The following is a 26940-nucleotide window of genomic DNA, read 5'->3' on the forward strand; positions in this document are numbered from 1 at the left end:
GCAATACTCGAAACAGCGTTGTATGGTCAGCCAAATTTCAATAAATTAAAAATAAAAAATTTTTGTCTTTGTCCTTTCTTTGCTATTCGAATCTGTCTAACTCTTAAATAGTTTCTTTCTTCATAAAAAGACACGCCATTATCGGCAAGAAAAAATTAACCTTAAAAAGCTTAAATTTAGCTAATTTTGATAAATTAATAAATTTAATAAAATTTCGTGTTCCATTTCCAATTTGGTCCTCCCAGCGTCGTTGCTATCTTGGCTCTGGCCAATTTTACTGATTTCCCTGCTCTGTCAGTTTATGTTTTGTGACAATGCAACACTGTGTGCGAAAGAAGAAATAGAAAAGGGAAACGTCGACGCGTCCGACTTTTTTGATTTTTAGCTCGTTGTAAATGCATTGTTAATAAAGCAAGAATTCATTTAAAAACATTCCGTTTAGTTGCCGTGCAGTGCAGTAATACAAATAATTACAAGTGCGCATAAACAAATTGAAGCAAGAATTGCATTGTTTAAAGTTTGTTTTACTTTCATTTAATATTTATATTTATGTACGCAACACAGCCACAGTCGTAACCGTAGCCGTAGCAGCAGCTTCAACAGTGTTCAGTTCCAGCAAATTTCATTTTAATTTCCCAGCGAATAATAAATTAAAGTGAATACAATGAAAATGTATAACAAAATATACAAGAAATGAAAAGTGTGCAGAAAATGCAGTGAAATTTATAACTGCACATTGCTATTAGTTAAATGTCAAATGCTAAATGCTAAATCTAATGAGAAAAAAATCAAACATATTTTTGAGTGCAAAATGTGAGTAAAAAAAAAATATATGCTAGAATAATTGCATAAAATGTATAAATAAAACTTTTAGTTAACATTAAAATTTAACTAAATTTTTGTGAGTAAAAATTTTATCTTTAAAGTTTTTGAATATAGTTAAAGTGAAGCCGGGACTTATGTTTTTCTTACTTAGGCAACCGTGCAAACTTTGGGAAGGTAAATGCATTAAGTTGCCGTTTATTAATTGAATGCTGCAAAAATGAAAGCCCCCACCACTTTTTGTTGTGATTTAGCATTTTCCATACATTTTTTTATACACATTCGTGCGCTCATATACACAAAATTTAAATATACATATACACACCCAAGTGTTGCGCACCCACAAATGGCAGTAACTGCTATTGCTACTGCCACTGCCACTGCCTCTGCCTCTGCTAATGCTAATGCTTTGTTTAAACATTGATTTGTTAATAACAAAAAACGCGAGATAATAATAGTAAAAGCAAAAACTGCAACTAAAACAACAATAAAATATAATTATAACAAAATTTTTTCTTCATGGCAGAGATGTACAGTAAATGGTGCGCACAGTGGTGGCAAATGTCTTACAACAAATATCGATAATATCAACAGCAGCAACAGCAACAGCAACAATAATAGCGGCAGCTGCGGAGGCAGCAGCAGCAGCAACATTTTGATACTGCAAGTACAGTATGAAAATCAAACAAGTGCGTGCGTACCATGTATCCAAAGTGTAGAGTACACAACTGCCGTTGTTGGCAATCATTAAAAAATATAAAATATAAAATGTTCATTCTAAACGAGAAATAAAATTAATTATAATTAATTATAAATTATAAATTATGCGTTAAGAAAAGTAAAAAAAGTAAAAACTAATATAAATCAATTTTCAGCTTTGGTTGTGATAATTATAAATTAAATTATAAATAACTTCGACGCAAAATCTAATAATAATCTAATAAATAAATAAAAGCAAAGTACAATTTTTATAGCATCTATGGCAGTATCGTAAATCTATAATTTTCGTGCAGAAAATATAGCAAAAAAAAAATAAAGCATTAAATAACTTGTATTAAAAAAGAGAAAAGAGAAAAAAATGATTAGCTTAACGTTGGTATGTGTTCGCTTCAGCTTATTAAGGTCAAACAGCAACCCACGGCCAGTCAACCTACCTGGTCGCGTAGATGTTGCGTTCGAATTTGTATTAAATATAGAAACTGTGGTCTATGCATGCCGCGATGAAATAAGCATCCAATACATCCTGTCGAAAGTGGCAAGCAAGTGGTAAACGCAACTAACGGAAACACGAGTTGCGGAATAATTGAACGCCCTATCTAATTAATTCCACTTTGTTGCTATTGTTGTTGTTGTTGTAGACTGTCAGGATCTGAAAAACAGATAAAATGTAAGGATTACAAGACGAATACATGGATGGGTGGAGTAAAGCGAGATGTAGGGAAGGGGATGTAATGTTCTCTTGTGTCAGTGAAAAAACTATAATCGAACAGGTACTCTTGAAGCAATTTTTGTAGCTCTCCTTCTTTGGCATTGATGAGATGAAAAATCCGTAGAACTTCTTATGCTGCTCATAGTACGTTCATAGCAGTATTTAGTAGCATAGTAGCTATCAATGACGGACTAGAGATAATCTACACTAAGGCCAACTGCATTTTTTTATGTTACATTAATACTTTGCTGAAGCTTGAACTTCACTGCAGCGGGAAGGATGTGTTTTCTTATTAATAATCAATCCCCAATACTTTGCTCTTCACTGCAGCGGGAAGCATTTGCTTTCTTATTAATAATCAATCTGTACTACTAGCCTCGAATGCACCCATATACAAATATATAGGATTGTTTGGATTTTTAGTTTTAGTTGAATCTTTTGTCTGAACTGATGTTAACATAATCCGCTCTAGTTTACAGTTATCGTAATTGAACAGTCAATTCACCCAATATTATAGCGTCCATACACTATAATATTCCCTTATAATCATCTCTTATTTTGGTGTTTTGGTGTTTTTTTGTCTCAGTGATTATACATTGGTTTTACTTGTAGGCTCTAAAAATTCGTATTATGTATTTTCTAGGCATTACGTATTGGAGCACATATATTTCTTAATTTTATTTTCGTATCAAATAAATCTGAGCGTTGTTTTAAAGTGGTCAAGAGCTATTGTGCAATATATATATAAGACTATGCGTAATAGACCACTATTAATTGAAAACATAGTACAACAAACAATTGTTTACAAAATGTTTTTACTATTTTGTAACCATAATTACAAGCTTGAGGGCTTATATACCTCGGCAAATGAGAAAATAAATATGTGAACATTAAATAATAAGTGAGATATTTTAAAAGATTTTTATGAATTAAACATTTTAATCCATACAATTTCCTCCATTTATCATTTCAACGTTTTACACAAAATGACGATTATCTTACAGAATGTATGAAAATTCAAGTGTACCTAAGCTGGCTTTTAGTTAACGTTAAATTATATCGCTGAACAAGGATTAAGACAGATTAACTAGATTGACGAGAGCCTAGTAGAATTTAGTAAAATATTTGCCGTGAAGTGTTGTACAAAGTATCTTATTTTCTTATTTAGTTGGCCATTACATACGTGAGTTGTTCTTAGCGATGTCCAGTAGCGTTACCCAGGCCTTGCGAACATTGGTGTTCTGTCATCAGTTGGTAGTACTTAGTCATTTTATATCGTTGGTTACCTGGTACTTTTACCAAAGATGCGACTGATCGCTACCACGTTTTCCACCAGCGGGTATAGAATCATTCACCTTTCTAGCAGTACCAATGGCACGGCAGGACCAAGCCAATGAAGCGGGTTAATGTATAAATAAATTTACTGATAGCAAATTATGATAACGGAAACGTTAATGTCATTCTGTCCTTTCAAGTGCACATCCGTAGACAATTTTATACTCTGTAGCATTAGAGGAAAACGATATCATTATACCAGGTATTCACCAAGTATTATACCAGTGTTATTCTATGTCTCTTAATTCGCATTGTATACAAATTTTCTTTGTGAATAATACCCTGTTGTTAATCGTAAACCGATAATTTGATCCACAATTGGATATTTATTAAAAAACTGAAAGAAAATGTTTTCTGAACAGAATTATATTGCAATAACAGAGTTCTTAGGTTTAATTAATTGAATTTTTGGCTAATCATACAGTTGTTTCGAGTATCGCCAAATACTCATCACCAGTCGTCTTTACGGAAATATTTCTAATGTTTGACTATTTCTAAATAACTTTTTTTCTAAATTGCAAGCACCTATTGTGGGACTTATACTCTGTCAAATTTGAAGTTCAGAGCAGAACTAGTGTTAATTAGCCAAGTGAGCCAAACTCGTACTTCTCTTGTTTTGTTCTAATTTGGAGATCTTGCGAATTTTGTTCTAAATTAATGTTCGAAAAACATTTCTGTTAAAAAAATAGGCACTTTAGTTATAATTGACTTTAAAAATCAAATTTAATATAAGAATAATGTTTTTTTATTGTAAAAAACTTATTAGAAAAATCAAGCAACAATAAATTATTATTTAAATATGTAAATTATACAACTCCTTTGGATACAGTTCCTGCTTTATGTATTGGGGGGTATACTACTTAGAATATTTTCGCAAAAGCTGAGGACATCACGTCTTGAATTTCCTTCAAAAAATGATGTGTAAAAAAATAAATCTAATTTAATGTTAAATTTTTTTTTGCCGAAACTGACGCGTCTTTATGTTATGACGAAAAGAAACTATATAAAAGTTAAACGGATTCGAATAGCAAAGAAAGGACAAACACAAAAATTTATTTAATTTTTATTGAAATTTGACTGACCATGCAACGCTGTTTCGAGTATTGCCAAGTACTCATCATCAGTGGTCTTAGGAAATAATCGAATTTCTTTATTAATTTAAAGTCCGTATATAATTTGTTTGGACTGTAAGTACCAGGCTTAGAACTCGTTCCTGTCAAATTAGAAACGATGAATAATCGTGTTTATCCACAAATAGCCAATGCTGCACAAACTTTCAATGCTCAAGTTACAGGTTTTTTGTGATACTAAATCTAAAAGTATATATTTTGTGTTTATTTGATAAATTTTAGTTATAAATAATTAAAGTTTAATGTAATTCTAATTATAAGAGTACACAAATTTTGAATTATTGGAGAACTAGTTTCAAACTTAAAGCTTTTTTCTCTTATCAATTAATATGTATTATAATGACTTGCATCTCAAAACAGAGAACGGTTTTAGAGCGATTGGAAGTTATAAGAATAAGAATAAGAGAATAATATTTTTGCTCGGAGCTCCTCTTATTTTCTGTTGCCTTAGGTGATCGTGAAACCGTATTAACGCTTATCGACACTATTGCAGATATTAAAAAAAAATGAAGCCATTGCTTAAAAAGTAGTAAAAACCTTTACAAAATAATGATTTGTATGTAAAGTTATTAACCGCACTGGCACAATATTCTACATATTCATATATGGTACATATTCTGCTTGCGTATGCCGATGATATTGATATCATTGGCCTGAACACCTGCGCCGTCAGCGCGGCATTTTCCAACTTAGAAAAACAAACAAAGCAAATGGGTCTTGTGGTAAATGAGGACAAAACAAAGTACTTTCTGTCAACAAACAAATCTCCTGAGCATCTTGGGACCTACGTCACTGTTGACAATTATAAGTTCGAAGTTGTGAAAGACTTTGTTTACTTAGGAATCAGCTTAAACAGCACAATTGACGTCAGCCTAGAGATTCAACGAAGAATCATTTTTACCAACAAAATTCAGTAGCTTTGCTAGCTTGGTCATGTCGTGCGAATGGAAGAAAGTATTCCGGCTAGAAAGGTGTGTGATTCGGTACCCGCAGGTGGAAAACGCGGTAGTGGACGTCCGCATCTTCGATGGAAGGACCAGGTAACCAGATGACCGAGCGCCCCCGGTACTACCAGCTAACGACAGCGAGCAACTAATCAAACAATGGTGAAGGACGATACACGTCTCTGTTGACCAACTAAATAAAAATAAACTAAAAAATTAAAAGCTATTTTGAGTGCTTTTCAAAAAGTATTTCAAGTAATATTTTATGAGTTTCGTCAGTTTAGTTTATTTCAGTTTATATGTGCAATATCATAGCTGTCTTGTAAATTGTATCCAGTTTATATAAAACACTGAGTTTAGAGCTTTAATTTTAATATCAAGTAATCGATGTTATACATTATATAGAGTTATCAATTTCGTGGGTCATATGTATAGTTAGTTCATAGTCCAAGATCATACGATTTGTAAGCATTGGACTTTGAAATGATGTATATGTATGTTGATCCTTTTTTCGAGTCAGCGCAACTGGGCACTTTTACTCTTTGATAGCTGGGGGTACTACAGGGTCTCACCCATCTCATTGACTAATTTATGTATTGCCTATAAGCTTCATAATTATTCAGTGATTGATCTAAGATCTGCGTACCTCCCCGTGCGGAGAGTGATTACTCTAAGACTAGATAGTGCTAAGTAGGATAGCCTGTCAGTTTTCGCATATAACTTCAGGGCCCTGTCCCTTATGCATTTTTTGATCGGGTCTATTCTAAGGTTTCTTAGCATGTTGTTTGTGCGGATGTACCAAGGCACTTTGAAGAGCCTTCGGAGAGCCTGACTTTGAGCGACTTGTAGCTTTTGTATAGTAAAGTCGACAGCTTTGCTATATGCGACACACCCATAAAGTAAAGTTTTCTGTTCTTCACGCTAGGGTTGTTGTGTTTGAAAAGTGGTTGTAAGCATTGCAGTGTTTTAGCGCAACTGCTTCTTTTGACTTGTATATGCTAATGCCAAGTGAATCGCTTATCAAACGTGATAGCTAAGTATTTAATGCTATCTTCCCAATTAATCACGATGTCACCAACTCTTACTCTCGGTGGATGTTGCCTTTGTTTACGTGTAATAAACAGGGCTTTAGTTTTCTTATTGTTAATTTTTATTTTCCATTTATGGATGGAAATCCTGGAACCCTAGGATGTCAGACGTGTAGATGTTGTACAACAAGGGGGAGAGCGAGGATACTTGAGGAACACCCGCTTTTATTCTTCGTATTGATGAGGTGGTACTGTTGATTCTTACACGGAACATTCTCTCGCGAAGGAAGCTGCCAAGAATTTTGATCAACTCGACTGGGATACCAAAACGAATGATGTGTTTCCCATCTAATATCACATATATGTTTTATTAACAATAACATTCAGAATGTCAACATAAATAATCCTGTATGTTTTCACTATATCCCTTAACAAATGCTTTTGTAGAGACCATTGTGTGAATGAATCTATTCTTTGTTACTGTTCATTTGAACTCTATTAAAAGTTTTAGCTTTTCAGTTGTTGAAGGGATTATTTCGGTAGTTAATCTTTACTGCAGCTATCAGAGTAGTACTGCATTATTCGTTGGCATTTCTCTATCTTACTTTTCACTATGCAGAACATTGGTCTACGGTTTTCAATTTCGTAACGTTAGAAAAACATCAAATGAGTAATTCGTATTGTTTAAATTTTGTATCTGTTTATAAAAGTTTTAATTTTACAAAATAGACTTAGTACCTAGCGAGCTAGATTCATCTAAGCCAGGATTCATTCTATTGAATGTAAAATTATTTTACACAAAACTGAGTTCCCAAAATTTTGAAAAACGACAAGTTAATTATTTCTAACCCATATGGTTATATTTTTAAAATGCTTTATATATGGAACCGCAACTAATTGTTAAGTCGAGGGGAGTAAGAGACTAGAACTATAAAGATCAGTTGCGCATACTTAATGTACACAGTAAAATGGGCGATCCTTCTGAACAAAACTACGATGTTGGAATATTTTTATGTACTAAAGTTCTTGAGATATCATTTTTGAAAATATCAGAAATATTTTAAATACCACAAATGTTTTCAACAACACGATTTGGGCAATAATGTTTGAAGAATTTAATACATATATAAGCCCTATTTATTCGTATACCTACCTATATTGCTTTTAAAATTAGTTAACTGATTACATTCAAATTTATTAGTAACATTTTTAATGTTAAATTTTATTAAATTTAAAATAAAACATTTGGGTTAACTCGTGCTTTCTGATTGTATGTACATGAGGCATATCAGCACTAAAATTATCTTCTTTTTGCTTTCTGTTTAAAATTGTATTTACAATATTGAGATCATATCATTCCATAAGTCTGCAGTGTGACACACATATGGCAACACTGTTGACAAAACCGTATGATTTGTGGATAGAAACATCCTTTAAACGATACATGTCAAAATTTTATGATATTTTAATAATTAGTTTACAGTAGGTTACAGTGGTTTTGTTGACCGCAGTTTTCTAAATACCAATGATGCTGAACGCTCTGATGACATAAAGCTAAAGTTGATCTGAACAAATTAACGAAGTTCACAAAAGAGTGATGAAAGATCTTAAAGTCAAGTTGTGTAAGATAGTTGACACCTTAAAGATATCAGAAAGTGATGTGCTTACATATTTCCACGATAATTTGCGACTATTAACTACTTGAATATATCAAATTTTCAATTCTAATTTTATTCAATTCTATGATCTTAAGATCGCTATGCGACTTAATCTCATCTATTGCTGAGAAATATTGTCCTATGTCTGCTTGAGTCGGAGTTTAACGATAGGAGACATACCTGCTTCGCCATGAACTGTAGGGCTATGATTCCATGTATTTAGTGCCCAAAACATATGTAAAAACTTATACGCATAATCCATACTATGAATTTCTATTTCTTTAGCCAACTCTAATGAGAATTCTTATAATAACAAGCATAATCTGCTTGTTTTTTTTCATATTTTCATTATCAATGAAATTGTTAGAAACCTAAGACTGTGAGTCGTTTTTATTATATTCTCGAGTTTTCTGAAAGCGTACATATCAATTATAAATTCATGATTGTAACTTAGTAACCAGTAGTACTTGATTATATTTTTATTATAAAATGTTACACAAACTCAGTCAAATGCTTAGGGACGGAGCCCTGAAGCTATATGCGAAAACCGACAGGCTGCCCTACTTAGCACTATCTAATCTCAGAATAATCACTAACCGGACGGGGCGATACGCAGATCTTAGATCAGTCATTTAATAATCACGAAGCTTATGGGGAATACACAAATTAGTCAGTGAGATGGGTGGGACTCTGCAGAAACTCTCTAGTTATCAAAAAGTAAAAGTGCCCAGATGCACTAACTCGAAAAAGGCTCAACATTAGATTAGACAAACTCAGTAATCTTAATAGCTTAACATAATGTTGTATGTTTAGGTCGGTAATCACAAACATGGCATCGCATCTGCTTAAGACGTAAATTGGTGTAAGAACAATCAATGAAAAAAAAATCGAGATAATAAACAAGATATGGGTCACGTTATATCAAAATTCTCCTTGATCACTCTTTGCATACTTTGAAGAATTTATTGTTTTGATTTATGATTTTTCAGTTTTGAAAAATAGATTAGATAAATATAAAGACTTGTGAAAATGAAATATGACTTCGGATCAATGATCTGATTTATAAATATTTATATTTATAAATTTTTATATATAAATGCAATTTATAAAAATACATTATGGTAAATTGTTTGGAAAATTTAATCATTGAAATATATCATAAGTTATTAGATTAGAATTGTTGAAGAAGTTTACTTTGAACTTTACAAGCTTCAAAATATCAAATATAGGCAAAAGTTTTAATATAAAATTTATGATTTCTAGTAAATAGTTCCAATAAGCTGTCGTATCCACTCGTCTTCAACATTCATGTGTCGCTAAACGTTTCCATACAAACTTGATCCAACCACGAGGCTTCAACAAAACGACAATCGGACGACGCGAGTTATCCCAACCCCAACTGCATTCCATAAAAATTATTTATTTATATGAAAAGGAGAAAGGCTTTTTCTATTAAATTTTATATAACAGAGTTAACTACATTCTTCCTCTTTAACATCGATCCCCGCCAGTTTCTACAATATAATCGGTGGAAAAAATCATATGCCTATAAAGATGCCCTCTGATGCACTCTCTGTATACTTTGCGCTATGAGTCCGATTACACCTTTTAACGTTACACTTCTATTTAATATAAAATATTTATTATTATTATTTTTTTTTTTCAAATATAAAATATAAGCACACATTTGCACTTTTAATCATTCCTAGGCATTGAAAATAATCATCGTTATTATCTGCCTTTGAATTGAATGGAATTTTGGCTTTTGAAATGCAAAACTGATGAGATACAGCAAATATAATTGATCAATTTTTTCTTGTTGTATAAATTTTTAATATAACAAAAATATGTAAACAAAATGTATGCAGATATATATATATATATATATATATATATATATATATAGATTAGCTTGTGTTTTGTGAAAAAAAATTGAAATATTAGTAGCAACCGTCGTCATAGGATATTTTACGGCTTATGTTAGTGTTCACATATTGGTGAGAGTATTGACTTCATATATGTCATATGAAGAGAAGTATTAAACGCGAAGCATACGAGCGATTATGTTTATTTATATTTCAATTTAAAGAATGAAAACTTTATAATAATAAAAAAAGTATAAAAAACTAAGTCAATAGAACTTTGGGTCGTTTATCTCCACTTTTCCGTCTGTCTTCAATTCGAAGACTGATACGACTACATATATACATGAACGGGAAAAAATGCATGAGTTCTTTTTCAGTGCCAGCACTGCTATTAAATTTTCATAAACAACTGAGGTGATAAGCCATGAGTTTTAAACGAAACGACAATATAACAGACTGACGCCAATACAGATGAACCGACCGACGTACAGGACTATTTGTTGCCAAGACTATGCAATTATTTTTTTATCAGTTTACAAATTCATATAAAGACATTGACTGTTGTGGAAAGAAAATTTGATAATATAAATAAAATAGAATTATACTCATATGTCAGAGAGTTCATACAAGTATTTTCACAATGGGCATACAAAATTACACAGTCCATAATGGTGACCTGTCAATAAAACATTGGTAAAAAATCTGCAATAAATAACATAAAGTATTGAATAGTATTGAATATTAAAGTATATATATTATTATATTGAAGTAAAGTATATAAAGTATATAAGTCACAATTTATATCTCTCTTAATTAGAAATTCAAAAAACATATAGATGATCTTTCACCTCCATTAGTTTAACTAAGCAATAATCAAATTTTTGAAATATTCATAATTTCAATATTCTGAGCAATTTGCTGCACTGCATTATATATCGATATAATTTGATTCTCCGGATATCATATATCATATTTTTAGATTGTTATTACCTCGTGCTTTACTGCTTTATTGCTTTGTGAATTGTGAATTGTTTATATTGACGGTACTAATTATCAAGGCTTCGTATATATGCTTAGGAGATTCTAACACCTCGTTGTAGTCGTTCTAGCTAGATATAAGTTTTCATTGGCCTTTGAAGAGTCTGCTTCATGCACTCTCTTTGCTATAATGTTGCGGAAATAGTTACTAACTTTGGAGAGTCTGCCTCAAGCGCTCTCTTTGCTATAATGTTGCGGAAATAGTTACTAACATTTAGTCATAGCACTTGATAAAGTTCCACGGAGCGTAGAACTGACATTGTTGCAATCTTGCTTTGTATTAGTATATTGTCCCTTCTACACAGGTATCCATTAAAAGAATTTTATCAATATAACATATCTTGAAGGGAATATATGTAGTTCCCTAATTATTCTATATTATATATCAAATTTTTTATACATATAAAGGAAATCATTGTATTCATATTCCGCACTCACCGTTCAATACAGTGTGCAATAATATTCTGTTAACATTTGATAAAATTCTTAGATTTGTTGTTGTTGGAAACCATATTTATTGCTAATAAAATACGAAATCTGAGCACATTGAAAACGAATCAAATACATTGACTTATAAATTTCTTCTTTTTATGAGAAATTAGCCTTAATACGAAAATATGTTTTAATTTGAGTGGAACGGTTTGAGGAGTTCACAGGCATTCAAGTGAGTGCTTAAGCTTTTGTTTGGTGTTTTTTTAAGTGTCACAAATCACAAATTTAATTGAATCATTGCTCTGTGGCATTGGATTCGAATTCGTCTGGTATGTAGAAGTGCACATTATGCCTATTTTCCTTTGTGAATTTTAAGAAAATCGTACAATTGCAAAATTCTTTTTGTTGTGTAAATAATTCGTCTCATTGCTGCGACTCAGCTGCATACGTCTGTGAAGTGGCATGTACTTCAGTGCCGCGGTATATAAATATTATAACAATCCAATAGTCTATTTCGTGTTAATCCATCGTCGTGATTTAAGCTTCTTTACAACGCCTGACCTTTGGGAAAAGTGTTTTATATTTATTACTTAAACGTTGGATAGCACATGATGATATGTTGCTCATCTTCGTGAGATGCGCATAAAATAGAATAATCAAGATCTGATCGAATTATGAACATAATTGACCATAAGCACTGCAAATGTTTAATAATGTACTTTTAAAAAATCGTTAATTATTTTTATGTAATATAAATAGTTAATTGCAGCATATAATTGTATATATATAGTCGTAGGTTAATAATCATTACCACGAGTCTTGTTTGTACTGTGATTACTAATTTGATTATTTGTAATACAAGTCCAAAGTCATGGTGCTTCTATCTCAAGTATCGGAATAATGTGCTCAAGTATGAGTTTCTCTCTTGGTGACAACAATAAGGACCAATTAAACAATGAGCAATGCGATTCTCCGGCCAGGATACTGAAAGTGTTTCTCATTGCAGTAATAAAGGCAAATGTTCTTTGCCAGTGAAAGCAATAATTTTGCTACTTGTACGATATTCTATATACGGAATTTCTCACTAAATACTAAAGTTTAAATTCTGTCTAGAGCATCTAGTCTTTATTGATCACACGCACAATTATTATTATATCGGTAAATAGAAACTAATATTGAAGCCATTTGAAGGTTAACAAATAAAAAGTTAAAAGGATATATGATTATAAGAAATTAAAAATATAAAGAAGAGGTTCTCACTGATGTTGTCAAGAATGCTGAAGACAATTAGATGATTATTATAAATCAAATAACCAGCGGTTAGTTTAATTTAAATAAATATCTTAACTTTAATAATTTAAAATAAGACGTGTAAATTAACGAAAGAAATTAAAACAAGAAAGAACAGCTTGGTATGATCAAAATTTGTTCCCATTTAAAATGAACCAAACTTTGCTGATACCTATATGAGGTATAGCCGACTGTGATAAATGATTTTATGCCAATTACTTAATAGTTTTTTTCCATACTTATAAATATGAAGCTGGTGGTCATTAAAGTCATAGTTTTGATATAGATTATGAACTTGTGTTGCTTCCTTTTTCGATCTTTAACTTAACAATTTATAGAGTATTAAATGACACATAAGACCATAAGACCATAAATTGTCACTGTTGTAAACCATTTGGAAGTTTAAGTTATCTTTAATTAGCTGACCCGTGCTTGTTAAACTTATTTAGACTGTATTGTGACGTAAGTCATGGAACGCACCCAATATCAATTATCTATTATATCGGTATGTGCTTCATAGACTACGCAAAAACATTTTTTTTAGCACATTTGCAAGAGATTAATGTCTGAAGTACTTGGGATGTTGGATTAGCGAAAGCAGGCAAAGTAACAAAGAAATTTGATTCCAAATAGAATCCACAATAACAGCTTTTTATTTATAAAATAAAAATTTTGAAATGAACATCAAGCTTTGTTTGCGCTATCTCAGATGTTATATCTGATCTATAGTATACAGATCTGAGGTTAATTATTGCTTAGTCTGATGATGTGATAAACAATAATCTAGTCAAGGTGTAGAGAGGGGTTTTGAAGAAACGTCGAGTTAAAAAAGAGTATAAGTGCTTAAGTACACTAGCTCAAAGCAGCTACAACATAATATTTATATTGTATAAACAAAATCAATTAAATTAAAATATATTTTTTAGTGAATTATTGTATATGTGATTCCATACATTCGGCTGAAAGAGTTCACAAGTAAAGTAAAAGAAACATACTTTGTTCAATTTTCTTGCAAACAACAAAACTAAAATCGCGTGTACGATCGACCGCTGGTAATTGTTTGTGAAGAGTACCATAGAATATATATTCACCCATTTCTATAACTATCAATATATATAATTTCGATTACTTTGCTTTTATCCCTTTTGATTACATCCCTTTTCTGACGGCCGTATCCACTTTATGCCCACGCATGATGTTATAAATTTTCAATCATTTAATTTAATTTTATTATTGTACATTGTACCTACAATATATTTTATTTTCTTACATACAACCACCCCCTCATTCTCTTCGTAGAAAAATCCTTAACTCCAGCCAGCCTTTCAAACAGACGGTATAAACTTAGTTATAACCAAAATAATCTAAAATATAAAACTTATTAAGTATAAGTTTATATAAAAAAGTTCATATGAAAAAAAAGCTAAAATCCTTAATTATTATTATGGAAACTAAAGGCAGTAGACATCGTAGACATCCGTCGTAAACTTGCAAAATCTTCCCATGTCGATACATATATTATACCCGTACATTATTTTTATTTACTCATACATTTGAAAGTCTTTTATAGTTAATGATATGCTAACCTTTACTTAAGTTTGATCGATAAAATTTTAATTATTTCTGATTTTAGGATTAACTGCGGATATTAATTGGCAGCTGAAATAACAGTAGCGCGTCAAACGACAAAACTAAAGCGCGTCGCTACAGTACCAATGCATAAATGTGAATAAAAACGAAACATATCAAAATTTAATGTATTCGAAATACAATAAAACTAATCAAAACATAGAAGCTTCCATTTACGAGTACGTTATCTAATGGATCCATATCATCAGATAAGGCATCACGTGAGTTTTGTTTATTTATATAAGTTAATATATTTAGAAACTATATTGTTTATTTTGCATTGTTTTTGTTTATTTTCAGTATCCGCCGGCCAGACCCGAATTGCACCAGAAATGCAATCGTGGCTCACATTCAAGTGATACGAGCTCAGCTTATAGTGGCAGTGATACCATGGCTTCAGTTTACGGTTCGTCGTTGGAGGCTGAGGAGATTGATCTCTCCGGTCTTGTTGAATCAGTTGTCGATTCAGATGAAGAAGATTTGGCAGAGAGCATGGATGTAAGAAAATGTTGCAATTAACAAAAATATTGAAATTTAATATGAATTCATTTTTTACAGAGTTTAAATGTACGTGATGCAGTAAGAGATTGTCTTGAAAAGGATCCGTCCGAACGCACTGAAGAAGATGTTGAAATTTTACTTGAATTCACGCAAGGTTTAAAAGCCTTCACAAATATAACTCTGGCAGTGCGTCGTGCTTTGTGCTCTGTGATGGTATTTGCAGTTGTTGATAAAGCTGGTACGATTGTTATGTCTGATGGGGAAGAGTTAGATTCGTGGTCAGTACTTATTAATGGTGCAGTAGAAATAGAGCACACAAATAGTAACAGAGAAGAATTACAAATGGGCGATTCTTTTGGTATTCTACCAACAATGGATAAGTTATATCATCGCGGCGTTATGCGCACAAAATGTGATGATTGCCAATTTGTATGTATTACACAAACTGATTACTATCGCATACAGCACCAAGGTGAGGAAAATACGCGTCGGCACGAGGATGAAGAAGGTCGTATTGTTATGGTAACGGAATTGCGGCAAATCGGTAGTAATGAGCATGCAGGCAGTAGTAGTACTGGCACAAGTTCCACTAAACGAGGACATGTTGTAATACGAGGAACACCTGAGCGTTTGCTTTTGCAGTTGGTAGAAGAAAATTCCATGACTGATCCCACTTACGTAGAGGATTTCTTACTAACACATAGAATTTTTATCAAAAACCCACAAGAAGTTACCCAGAAATTATTAGCTTGGTTTGAGAATGACGGTGAACCGCCAAAAGGTAGCACTGCTACTGCTCAAGAAATAAGAGATCGTGTTACACGCGTAGTTTTGCTATGGGTTAACAATCATTTTACTGACTTCGAAGCTGATTATGAGATGATGGAGTTTTTGGAAATTTTCGAAGCTGGTTTGGAACGGAAGAAGTTACTTAGCCAATTGCGTTTATTACATATTGCATGCGCTGCTAAAGCACGTATGCGTTCATGTACATTAACTCGTTCATCACGTGATGAATCCTTGAATTTTAAAATAATTGGCGGCTATGAAATGCGTGGTGCGACTGCTTCTAGCGGCGGTTGTGGCATATACATATCACATGTTGAACAAACTTCCAAGGCGCAAGATGTCGGCCTGAAACGCGGAGATCAAATACACGAGGTAAACGGACAATCATTTGAGCATGTAACTAGCAAACGTGCAATGGAAATACTGATGAGTAGCACACATCTCAGTATAGCAGTCAAAAGCAATCTGTTAGGCTTCAAAGAAATGATGCAAGCTGTGGAAATGGGAGGTGCATTAGGCTGTAATTCCAATAGTGGCGGCTCTGTGGGTTCGAACATAGCCAGATCTTTGCGTAGCCCAAGGCGTATTTGTGCTAATGACATAGCAAAACTACACGGCCGTTCAGAATCTACAACAGATGACTTATCAACAAATCGTGCACATATTGTGCGCCTTAGTTCGGTTGATATGCTATTGCATGCAACCGCAATTGATCAAACAGATTGCTGCGTTGCTACACCCACTACACCATCAGTAATTGTGCAAACAGGTGGGAATTTAGCTACAAACTTTATGAACAATATACTACAAAGTGTAAATTCGTCAGCTAAAAAAGAAGCTAATATGCAGTCAAACTGTGATCCGAACTCCAAAGGTGGTGGCTTTATGACACTAGCACCAAAAAGACGCCTGCAAAAAGCGCTTGCCAAAATGAATCTATTGCACAAAAATGTGAGTGGCTTGCAACAATCGAGTCTAAACGATTCAAGTGATGCGCTCTTGAATAGTGGAGGCAACGGGAATGACTGTATACCACAAAAATCAAAAGTTACTTCCACTTCTTCATCTAGCTCTGGTTCGAATGGTGGACGACTTTATCAGTCACAATCAAATCCAGATTTGACTTCGTCACTTTGTTATGAGGACACAACATCTGTAGCTGGTAATTATTTGTCAGCATCTGTGCATCGTCCCTCAGCCGCTTCAACAGCAACTTCAGCAATGCTACCCGATTATCCTGAACACGTGCTCAAAGTTTTCAAAGCAGATCAGACCTGTAAATATTTACTTATCAATAAAGAAACAACTGCGCACGAAGTAGTGATGTTAGCATTACAAGAATTTGGCATTCACGATCCAAGTTCGAATTTTTCATTATGTGAAGTGAGCGTAGGCGAAGGTGGTATGGTGAAACAGCGTCGCTTACCTGATCAACTACAAAATTTAGCTGAACGAATAGGATTCGCTGCGCGCTACTATTTAAAAACTAACGGTATAACTGAAACTCTTGTACCAGATGATCTAGCGTTAGAGCTTGTACGGGAATCTAGTGTACACTTTCTTCAGCTCAATGCTTACGAACTGGCTATACAACTGACATTGCAAGATTTTGCTATATTCCGGCAAATCGAGTCAACAGAATATGTTGATGATTTGTTTGAATTGCAAACAAAGTATGGCGTTCCAATGTTAAGTAAGTTTGCCGAACTGGTAAATCGTGAAATGTTCTGGGTGGTGACTGAAATATGTGGCGAGCATAATATTGTACGTCGTATGAAAATTGTTAAACAATTTATAAAAATTGCTCGTCATTGCAAAGAGTGTCGTAATTTTAACTCTATGTTTGCTATAATATCTGGCTTGGGTCATGCGGCGGTGTCACGATTAAGACAAACGTGGGAAAAATTACCAACGAAATATCAACGTCTTTTTTCTGATTTACAAGATCTAATGGACCCCTCACGTAACATGTCTAAATATCGACAGTTGGTTTCATCGGAGCTCATAGCGCAACATCCCATTATACCTTTCTATCCGATAGTTAAAAAAGATCTCACATTTATACATCTCGGCAATGATACACGCGTTGATAGTTTAATTAATTTTGAAAAATTACGAATGATTGCCAAAGAAGTACGTTTGCTAACGCATATGTGTTCTTCCCCCTACGACCTTTTAGCAATTCTTGAATTAAAAGGTCAATCACCTTCCAATGCCATGTTTTCCTTAAATCAGATGTCCGCATCACAAGGCAATGCGGGTACAAATACAATAATCGCTGCTAATGCTGGCCAAGCGACAATAAAACGTAGAAAAAAATCTGCTGCCGCCCCGAATCCCAAAAAAATGTTCGAAGAAGCTCAAATGGTACGACGCGTTAAAGCTTACCTAAATAATCTCAAAATCATCAACGATGAGGATATCTTACATAAATTTTCACTCGAATGTGAGCCAGCGAATAACACACAATTCTCGAGCTCTCAAAATCACGGCAATTCCTCATCACGCAGTGGTGATCAATTAAGCATATATTCACATACATCCTCCTCATCAGCACCAAATTCATCGCTTTCATTAAGAAAACGTCATCCCTCATCACCTACGCTTTCAACCACCAGTTCTACTAGCTCAACAAGTGATCACAATCGACGCAATGTCAACAGCAATTGTCCTAAATTTGGTACCGCCTCACCGCAAGCTGTGAACAAAATACTATCATTATCGGAGTCAACTAAAATTCGACCGCATCAACCATTCACAAGACATTCAGGCATGCCTGGCCTACCGTTGCTTAGCAATTCACATCATACACACACACATGCATTCCCCACGTCAGCAGGCGTAACATTGTCTTCAACAGCGACTACTCCTAGTCCGTGTACGCACCGACGCTTAGCTTCCGGTAGCAATTCAATTCCAAGTAAGTTTAAAAATTATTTCCAATAATATGATGCTAAAGATATCTTTGTTCTCGCACTGCATAGGTGGTGTGATGCCAGTGCGTTCGATACATGAACGTTCGCACTCTGATACACCTACACCACCATTACCTTCCGTTGATCTATCAGTCGAAAGTAGCAGTGTTACCACTTTTCGAGACTTACCCTTACGGAAATCTGTGACTTCAGGTAAAAATACAAATACTCCAAATACTCTAATGTTTTAGTTTGAAAATTGAATACATATTTAGTTTAATTTTGTGATTTTAATTGTTTAATTTAGTTCTAATGCTTCCTAAATTAACTAACTAAACATTTGAACAATAAACGTTGCGATTGCATTAACCATTTTGGAAAAAATTAATAGGTTTTGGTTGTTTAAAGTAGTAGTTTTTATTTTTTTTTATTTTTGTTATTTTGAAGTTGCCGGTGTCGGAAAGTTATGCGCTTTTAATGATTTGTATGGCATCAAATAGTGCATTTTTCAAATTTAATTTTTCTTAAATTTGAATTTAATTGGAAGATTAAATTTTGACTGTAAGACACAATAGTTGAACTATCGATGAACCACATTAGAGCCAATGGGTGCTTTAACTTTTTACTTTTGTTAAATTGTAGTCACTTTTTATAGGTAAAAACAACTTTTGTCAATGTAAATGTTAGTTGTTGTAACAAGCATTGTTATTGTTGTAACAGTTTGGCGTCGCTTTATTAATGGAATCCGTTAATTGGTACTGAAAACAAAGTTTCTAAATTTTGAAAAGTTTATAATTTTGGCCCATCTTTATGAACATTTCCACCACAGTGATTTAATATCAACTAGTATCTCATAGCGTTTTTTTCATAGTTCATTTAATTCGAAACTATTATTTAAAACAAATATGGATGCAATTCCTGTAAAACTAGTTCCGTTAAATCATATCATATCATATCATTATTGCTAATACACTTACTGTTTTTGTGTTTTAGATACATCAACCGACACTTCCTTTTTTCAACAATATTTATCTCAAGCAATTTTTTTGCAGTTACATTTCGCTCCAGAATACAAATCCTTCTCTTCGTAATTCAAATAATATTAAACTATGTTCTCTATTGAAGAGTATAAAAAAGGCAAACGGACTCTAAACTAATCCAAAAATTCGATTAATTCCTAAGACCACTGATGGTGAGTACTTGGCAATACTCGAAACAGCGTTGTATGGTCAGCCAAATTTCAATAAATTAAAATCAATTTTTGTCCTTGTCTTTTCTTTGCTTTTCGAATCCGTCTAACTTTTAAATAGTTTCTTTAGGAAAATGAAAAAATAGAAGAACTTATTTCTTGCTATTCTCTGTAATTAAATGTGTGATCTGTTTTCAGTTTTAGTTTGAGTATACATTCAGTTGAAGACGTCAGCTAATACATTTGTAACTTTTTTATACACCTTATTTGACAGACTTACTTACTTACTTATGTGGCCATAGCAACCCGTTACCGAGTTTCGGCCTGACGCAGCATGTCTCCCTAGGCGCCTCTGCTGCGTGCGCGCCTTCTCCAGTCTCGTATATCAAGTCCAGTTAGTGCTCCCTCAACTTGATCACTCCACCGGAGACACGGTCTACCTCTACGTCTTCTTCCGCCAACTACTGCTTCAAACAGCTTTTTCGCCGGAGCGTCTTCATCCATTCTCACGACATGACCAAACCAGCGAAGCCGCTGGATGTTAATGCGCTGAATTATATCAATGTTATTTGACAGACTATCAACAGATATAGACAGAATACTGAAAATATTTTTATAACTGAATTCTGAGTATTCTGAGACATGTTAAAAAGATATACTCTTCTGCATTGTTATATTGTTTATATATTATATATCACGTGCTCTTTCCTATATGATTTCTCAGAATTGTCAGCTCTGTTGCATTTCGTATGTCTAGGCATATAAAAATGCGAAACTATCATATGGAATGTGTGAATGAATGAATGAATACCTTATGGACAACTACTGAAAAATTACACTAATTTTTTATCAAATTTATATTACAGCAAACAATTTTGGTCCATAAACCTGCTTAGCAAAAATACTATTTATAATGTTTATTACGGCCTGATTGAAATATCACTGGTGTTGTCCTGGCATTTAAGGGATCCATTAAAAATCTTTTGTGTAGCTAAATAACAAGAAAGAGGCTTCACTCGCTTGAAATAACTGCATATTCACATAATAAAAATGTGCAAGAGCAAAGTGCTATTTTGTGCGGAAATGTTTTCTATTTAGAATAGAATATTAGAATAGATAGAATTTTGAAGTATTATTTGTTTTGCAAGGCCAAGAGAATGTAGTGTGCATGACTGGTGTAATGTGTTATTTACATAAATTTTAGAACAGTCGTAATATTAAGGTTGAAGCTTAAATTTATTTTAAGTATCGCGTTTACAGTAGTTCTTAATTGCTTATATGTATTTCAAACTACTAATTAAATTCGTAGAAATAAATTTAAAATTTTATACTAAATTTTAATTTATAGAAATAGAACAAAACGAAATTTACAAAAACTATCAAATCATTTGGCAAACATTTGTGATATTTTTCTTTAATGCAGTATGCTTAGTCTTTAATCCATCCTCCATCCTTGTATTGCAAGTGCTTAACTTCAACTAAACACGTTATCCATTTTCACTTTATAATCACAAGTAAACAAATTATAGTACAGTTATATAATATTTGTATTTGGTGTGTGGTACATATTTTTCATTTGTGCTTTTAACAAACTCTAATGCAATTGCATTTACTCTACAGTTGTGAAGCCTTCCAACTGCTATTATAACATTTCATAACAATAAACTATATTAGAATTGAAATCAGTAATTCAGTTACATTAGCCAAATGCAATGAACCAATCAGTAGAACATTTTTTTTAAACTTAAACTCACTTCAACTTCACGCTCACATACAGGTTCAATTTCGTCGAGCGATAGTGGACACGGCTCCTACGTACAACACGACACAAATTCAGTTTATACAGCAGCCGATTGTCGTTTGCTGCAACAAATTTCCAACACTGCTACACGCAATTTAAATAGTCAGTGCAATAATATACCACTACCACTACCATCACCACAACCACAATCACAACCACAACCACAACCACTACAAACACAAGCACCACCTCCACCCTATATCATGCGAAATCCAAACTCGAATATCTTTCAAACACCAAACATAAATCCATACGCAGTGCAATGTGCGACTGCAAATGTTGCTGCGCCAATGATACATCACAATCATAGACATGCCAACATGCATGGTAAGTTACTGGTACAGTACGAATAGAATATATAACCAAAGCTATAACCAAAGCGAAACTCAAGATTCCAAAGATTGAAAAGTGCTCCGAACTTACAACAATAATTGTTAAAGATAATAATTATTTTTATGTGTTAGTAATTTATTTTGTTTATAACAGTATTATTAATTTGATTTATGTTTATTATTGTAAACCCTAAATACATAAGTATATGTCTATGTTATATATATATGTTGTTAAATTAGTTGAACTCTGATTAACCTTAATGTCCGGTATTGCGATCATTACAGAATATTCATTTAATGTTAACTGTTTATACTGTTTAATTATACTAATTATACGCTATCACATTTATCAACCTAGCGTGTTTTTCTGCTCTTTTACACCACAGCAGTAATATAGAGTAAAAATGTTCTAAATAGGTTTTTAGCTCTACTTAACTTAAAATTTTAGAAGCGGAAATCCAAACCGCTTTTGGAAAAATCTACCAAGAGTGACTAGCGACAACTATTCATCTTGTTATTCTTTGTCGTAACCCGAAGGGAGTAATAAATTATAAGATAAATATCTGTATGCGGATAGAAGATGGAGAACAACATCATAAAATTATTAACGACTATAAGCAACATTCTAATCATCTTATACAAGCATCTTACAATCATTTAACAACATTTTTCGAATTAAAGTTTTTCAAGCTACATAACACACTGTCCTTATAGACAGAAAATAGAATCATTAGGACAGGTTATACGCAAATCAACACCGCACGCTAATCTTTCCCGAAAGTTCAATTCAATTCAGTTATACTCTTCCTAGGTCATAGTACCTAATGAAACAGAATTATTCCATAAAAATCTATGCTTGTAATAATAATAAAATATAAGTATATTACATATTATATTTTCATTACTTTTTTGAAAATGTATATTCAAGTGGAGCGTAACATTCTGTTAGTAGACACGTGGGTGTTGTAGGTGTCAGTTCACAAAACTTCTAATATCTATTTCAAAATAAATATTTAGTATTTTGTGTTTTCTTTACTTATTGTAAGTAAATGCAGTGAGAAAGCCGCATAGTAATCATAAGTACTACAAGCAACTTATAGTGTAAATAAGAATCATAGATTGCGTTAATCTTGATTTACTATATTATTATAACGTTCGCAGTTAATAGAAATTCTCCACTACCGGCTGATAGCAATTAATTGGCCAATTGACTGCCGTAAATTCAAATCTGAACTGGTACCATCGATAGTTAGCATGGTTACTACAGGTATCGGTCACTAAAGTTTATCATTATTAAGCTGAATTCCTTTAATAGCAACTAACTACCTAAAAATTTTACAAAAATTTCTCAGATTGATGATAGCAAGTAATTGAAACTATCATGCACTAGTAACTTTCTACAGGCCAATCAGTCTACTTTCTACTACTGCTTTCATGTCAACGCTATTCGAAAAATCTTACTTTGCAGATTTGAACTCATATTAAGGAGAAAAAACTAATTCCTCTTATCAATTTATTTAATTGGCAAAAAGTTTTACGTAAGGTAAAGATGAAAATATCACACATATTCTCTCTGGTGGGAGACGTACTCGTGCCTCAAGGAAGCGTGCTACATTCAACCGTTTATCTCTTATACATGGTTGATATGCATACACCAATAATTAATGATGAAACGATTGCAGCTTTTGCAAGTGATATAGTCTTACTATCTGTGAATAAAGGTAACATATCACTATAGCACAAAGTAAGCTGCTAGCTTTCATTGACAAAACAATGTTTTGGTTCAAAAATATAAGTGGAAAATATAAGCCCACCCAGACATATCAGTTCAAGTTGTTCACATTAACAGAAAATATCAACCATGAAATCTAAAAGTTAAGACAACAGTTAAAATGAAAACACCAGCAAAGTGTCCGGACATAACCATAGATTTGAAACTATTCTAGAAACTATTCACATGACGAGAAAAAGGAATGATGGCAAACTTATATTTGAAAAACTGTACTGCGCTAGTTAAAATTAAATAATGATCTGCAACGTGTTTTAAGTATTATACTTCACGAAATCGCAAGAACAAGCATCACAAATCATATCAATAGACTATTGCCAAATGAGAATAATGAAATGCGGTCTATTCCACACAAAGAAATACGCACCAATAACGACTTCCACAGATCTTATGTGAAATCAAAATTATAGACATATACATTATGCTTAGCTAATATAAATTCAAACAATTGTTTGGATTTTAATTTATACTCACTAAGCGTTTATTTTAATTACTTATTGTATTATGACAATCGCAATAACTGTGAAGCAAAACAAAAAAAAAAGAAACAAATGTGTACGAATCCACGTTTATGTACTGTACATACCCCAATCTAAAAGTTGCTTCCAAATTTTTTTAATCTTAAACAGTTGGTTTAATAATGTAATAATCTTTAGAAACCAAAATATAAATACTATGCATATATAAACTTTTCATCTTTGAAACCTACACTTGTATTTTATTTAAAATATGTATTTATTTTAAAATCTGATTAATAAAAAATTTTACCTAAATTTTGTTAATAGGTGGTCAACCAAACTTTTTGGATGGTACAAAATGCTCAATGTGCCCAATGCCGCCAATGAATCAGTAGCAGCTTATTTAGGAGGAGATTTAATGTATGTATGCGAGATATATATATATATATTTGAGTAAAAATTAAATATTAAATATTTTTCTTGCAGATCAATTTGCCAAAATTGTTAAGGTTGTGTTTACGTGTCCGTATTTGTTATTTTTTGAACCTGTAGATGTTCGAGCTAAAAACTAACAAAGAGTCAGATTTTATTAAAAGTAAAATTTCATTTCATCTAAGTATATTCATCTAAGTATGCAGTTAATAGCCAACAACCCATAGCCAATAAAGTCAGTGGCAGTTTCGATCTACAGACAAAGTTCAAATATAAGCTATTACGTTTTAAATGCTAAGATTCGGAATTGTTAATGTTTTCAGCTATATGGACAACGGATTATAAAATAATTAAAAGACAAAAGTTTAATAACTCATACATAAAGATAGAAACAGAATCTTACATTCTGTAACTAAATTAAATTAATATTATTTATATAAAAAATTTACCAAAATAATTTTACAAATTATTTATAAATTTTACAAAAAATGTTAAAAAGTTCTGAACTCACCCAAAATGAAAGCACACACAAAAAATGTCAGTGGATAGACCAACATAATGGAATTGATTTTAAAGCTAATATAAATGAAATTTAATATTAAATCAATCACTTACAAAATCAGTTAATAACTGTTTTAAATATGTTGTTATATTCCAAATAAATATAATTATTAATTAGAAATAATGGAAATGGCGTAGCGCAAACTACAAAGCGGTTGCGGCAAGAAAAGCACCACAGCAGTGGAAAACTGGTATGAGTTGTTAGCCAGAAAGTTAATGCTTACTGTGTGCCAAAATTTTGCCAATTGTGCTCAACAAAAGTGCGAATCCTTATGCCAAGATTATTTCCAATTTTGTGACTGCTTTTTTATATACACACACATTTTATATAAATATGTATATAGAAATAAATAATTTTACTGTATACAATATTGCTTATAAAATGCTTATAGACATTTGAATATATCTATAGCATGCTCCCGTATACTCTCTTCCGCTGTTGTGTACTTCATATCTCTATCAGTCTGTTTAAAACTTGATATATTTTTTTAAATTATATATCTATATACAATTATAAATATACACACTCATATACAAAAATTCCAAAAATTTAGTTTTAAGCATATGCAAAGAATTGTGTAATTAATATTAAAATATTAAATTTTTTTATATAATATTTAAGTTTATCGTGTTTATAATAGTAGGTAAATTATATTAACTATTTGCTTATACAAATTCATATAAAGTGTATATTTTTTTGAACTTTTAATTTAATAATCTATTACGTTATCAAGAAATGTATATATAATTTTAATTTTTGTATATGCTTGGAATCAAGAAGCTTAAATATAATTTATTATATATATATATTTATAGTAAACAAAAGAAATTATGAATCTTACCAACAAACAAAATGTAACAAACAAAAAAGTACAACTGTATATTCTTTAATATTATTCTTTATTGTCAAGAGTAAATTTAATTATAGACATCAATATATTTTATACATATATATCTATATACATAAAAACACTCAAACTTTACATTAAACAGAATTTTAAATGAAATGCATACATATTTATACATATTATATATATATTTAATTGGGGCTTGTTACCATATATTAAATTTTTAAATTTATTTGAAAAGAAATTAAATTTATTTCTATCATACTGTGTATCGTTATATCAATGCTTCAATCAATGCTTTAAAAAACAAACAAATGGTTACATTCATTATGTTTTCTCTAATTTATACAAAAGAAACACAAATGTAAATAACTAAATTTTAACTAAAAATTATGTTTCAAAACCAAAATGTTATATATGTAATAAAATTCAATACTATGCTAAAAGAACTTAAATTCCGACTCAAATAATCTGTTGTAATATTTACGAAGTATACATTTAATTATTTTACGTATTATATATGTGTAGTTTATAGTATATGTTTTTTATTTTTAAATTTATTTATAGCAAAAAAAACTATTATAAAAAGTTTAAAAGAAAATTATTATTGTTATTTTTGACCAGTTTGTTTTATTGTTTAGCTAATATTTATTTAGGCTATTCTCCTCCTCTCCTGCTTTGGATACAAATAAAACTCAACAATTTTTCATTATATCATTTACCCT

The 26940-nt window shown here is 32.0% G+C and overlaps 1 protein-coding gene across 4 annotated transcripts; it reads left to right on the plus strand.

Moving 5' to 3' along the window:
• Window positions 1-293: 293 nt before the first annotated feature.
• LOC119662771 (rap guanine nucleotide exchange factor 2) lies at window positions 294-25888 on the plus strand. Of its 4 annotated transcripts, none has more exons than XM_038072518.1 (8): window positions 294-813; window positions 14605-14821; window positions 14901-15098; window positions 15159-18810; window positions 18959-19018; window positions 21772-22122; window positions 24702-24794; window positions 24861-25888. In XM_038072518.1, the coding sequence occupies exons 2-7, from the start codon at window positions 14792-14794 to the stop codon at window positions 24767-24769; spliced, it is 4359 nt and encodes a 1452-aa protein (XP_037928446.1). In that variant the 5' UTR covers window positions 294-813; window positions 14605-14791; the 3' UTR covers window positions 24770-24794; window positions 24861-25888. The 4 variants fall into 4 exon arrangements, with proteins under 4 accessions (XP_037928446.1, XP_037928448.1, XP_037928445.1 ...); XM_038072517.1 differs by having other exon boundaries at window positions 297-813; window positions 18875-19018; XM_038072520.1 differs by lacking the exon at window positions 21772-22122 and having other exon boundaries at window positions 295-813.
• Window positions 25889-26940: the final 1052 nt, after the last annotated feature.

This window comes from Teleopsis dalmanni, chromosome X, assembly GCF_002237135.1.
Source record: "Teleopsis dalmanni isolate 2A chromosome X, ASM223713v2, whole genome shotgun sequence".
Taxonomy (NCBI): domain Eukaryota; kingdom Metazoa; phylum Arthropoda; class Insecta; order Diptera; family Diopsidae; genus Teleopsis; species Teleopsis dalmanni.

Bases quoted from the DNA above. Each gene is read 5' to 3' on its own strand.
- LOC119662771 (XM_038072517.1), top strand. From the start codon at position 14,792: ATGGATCCATATCATCAGATAAGGCATCAC. The intron at 14,822-14,900 runs GTGAGTTTTGTT...GTTTATTTTCAG, and splicing joins ATCATCAGATAAGGCATCAC to TATCCGCCGGCCAGACCCGA. The intron at 22,123-24,701 runs GTAAGTTACTGG...TTTTGTTAATAG, and splicing joins TAGACATGCCAACATGCATG to GTGGTCAACCAAACTTTTTG.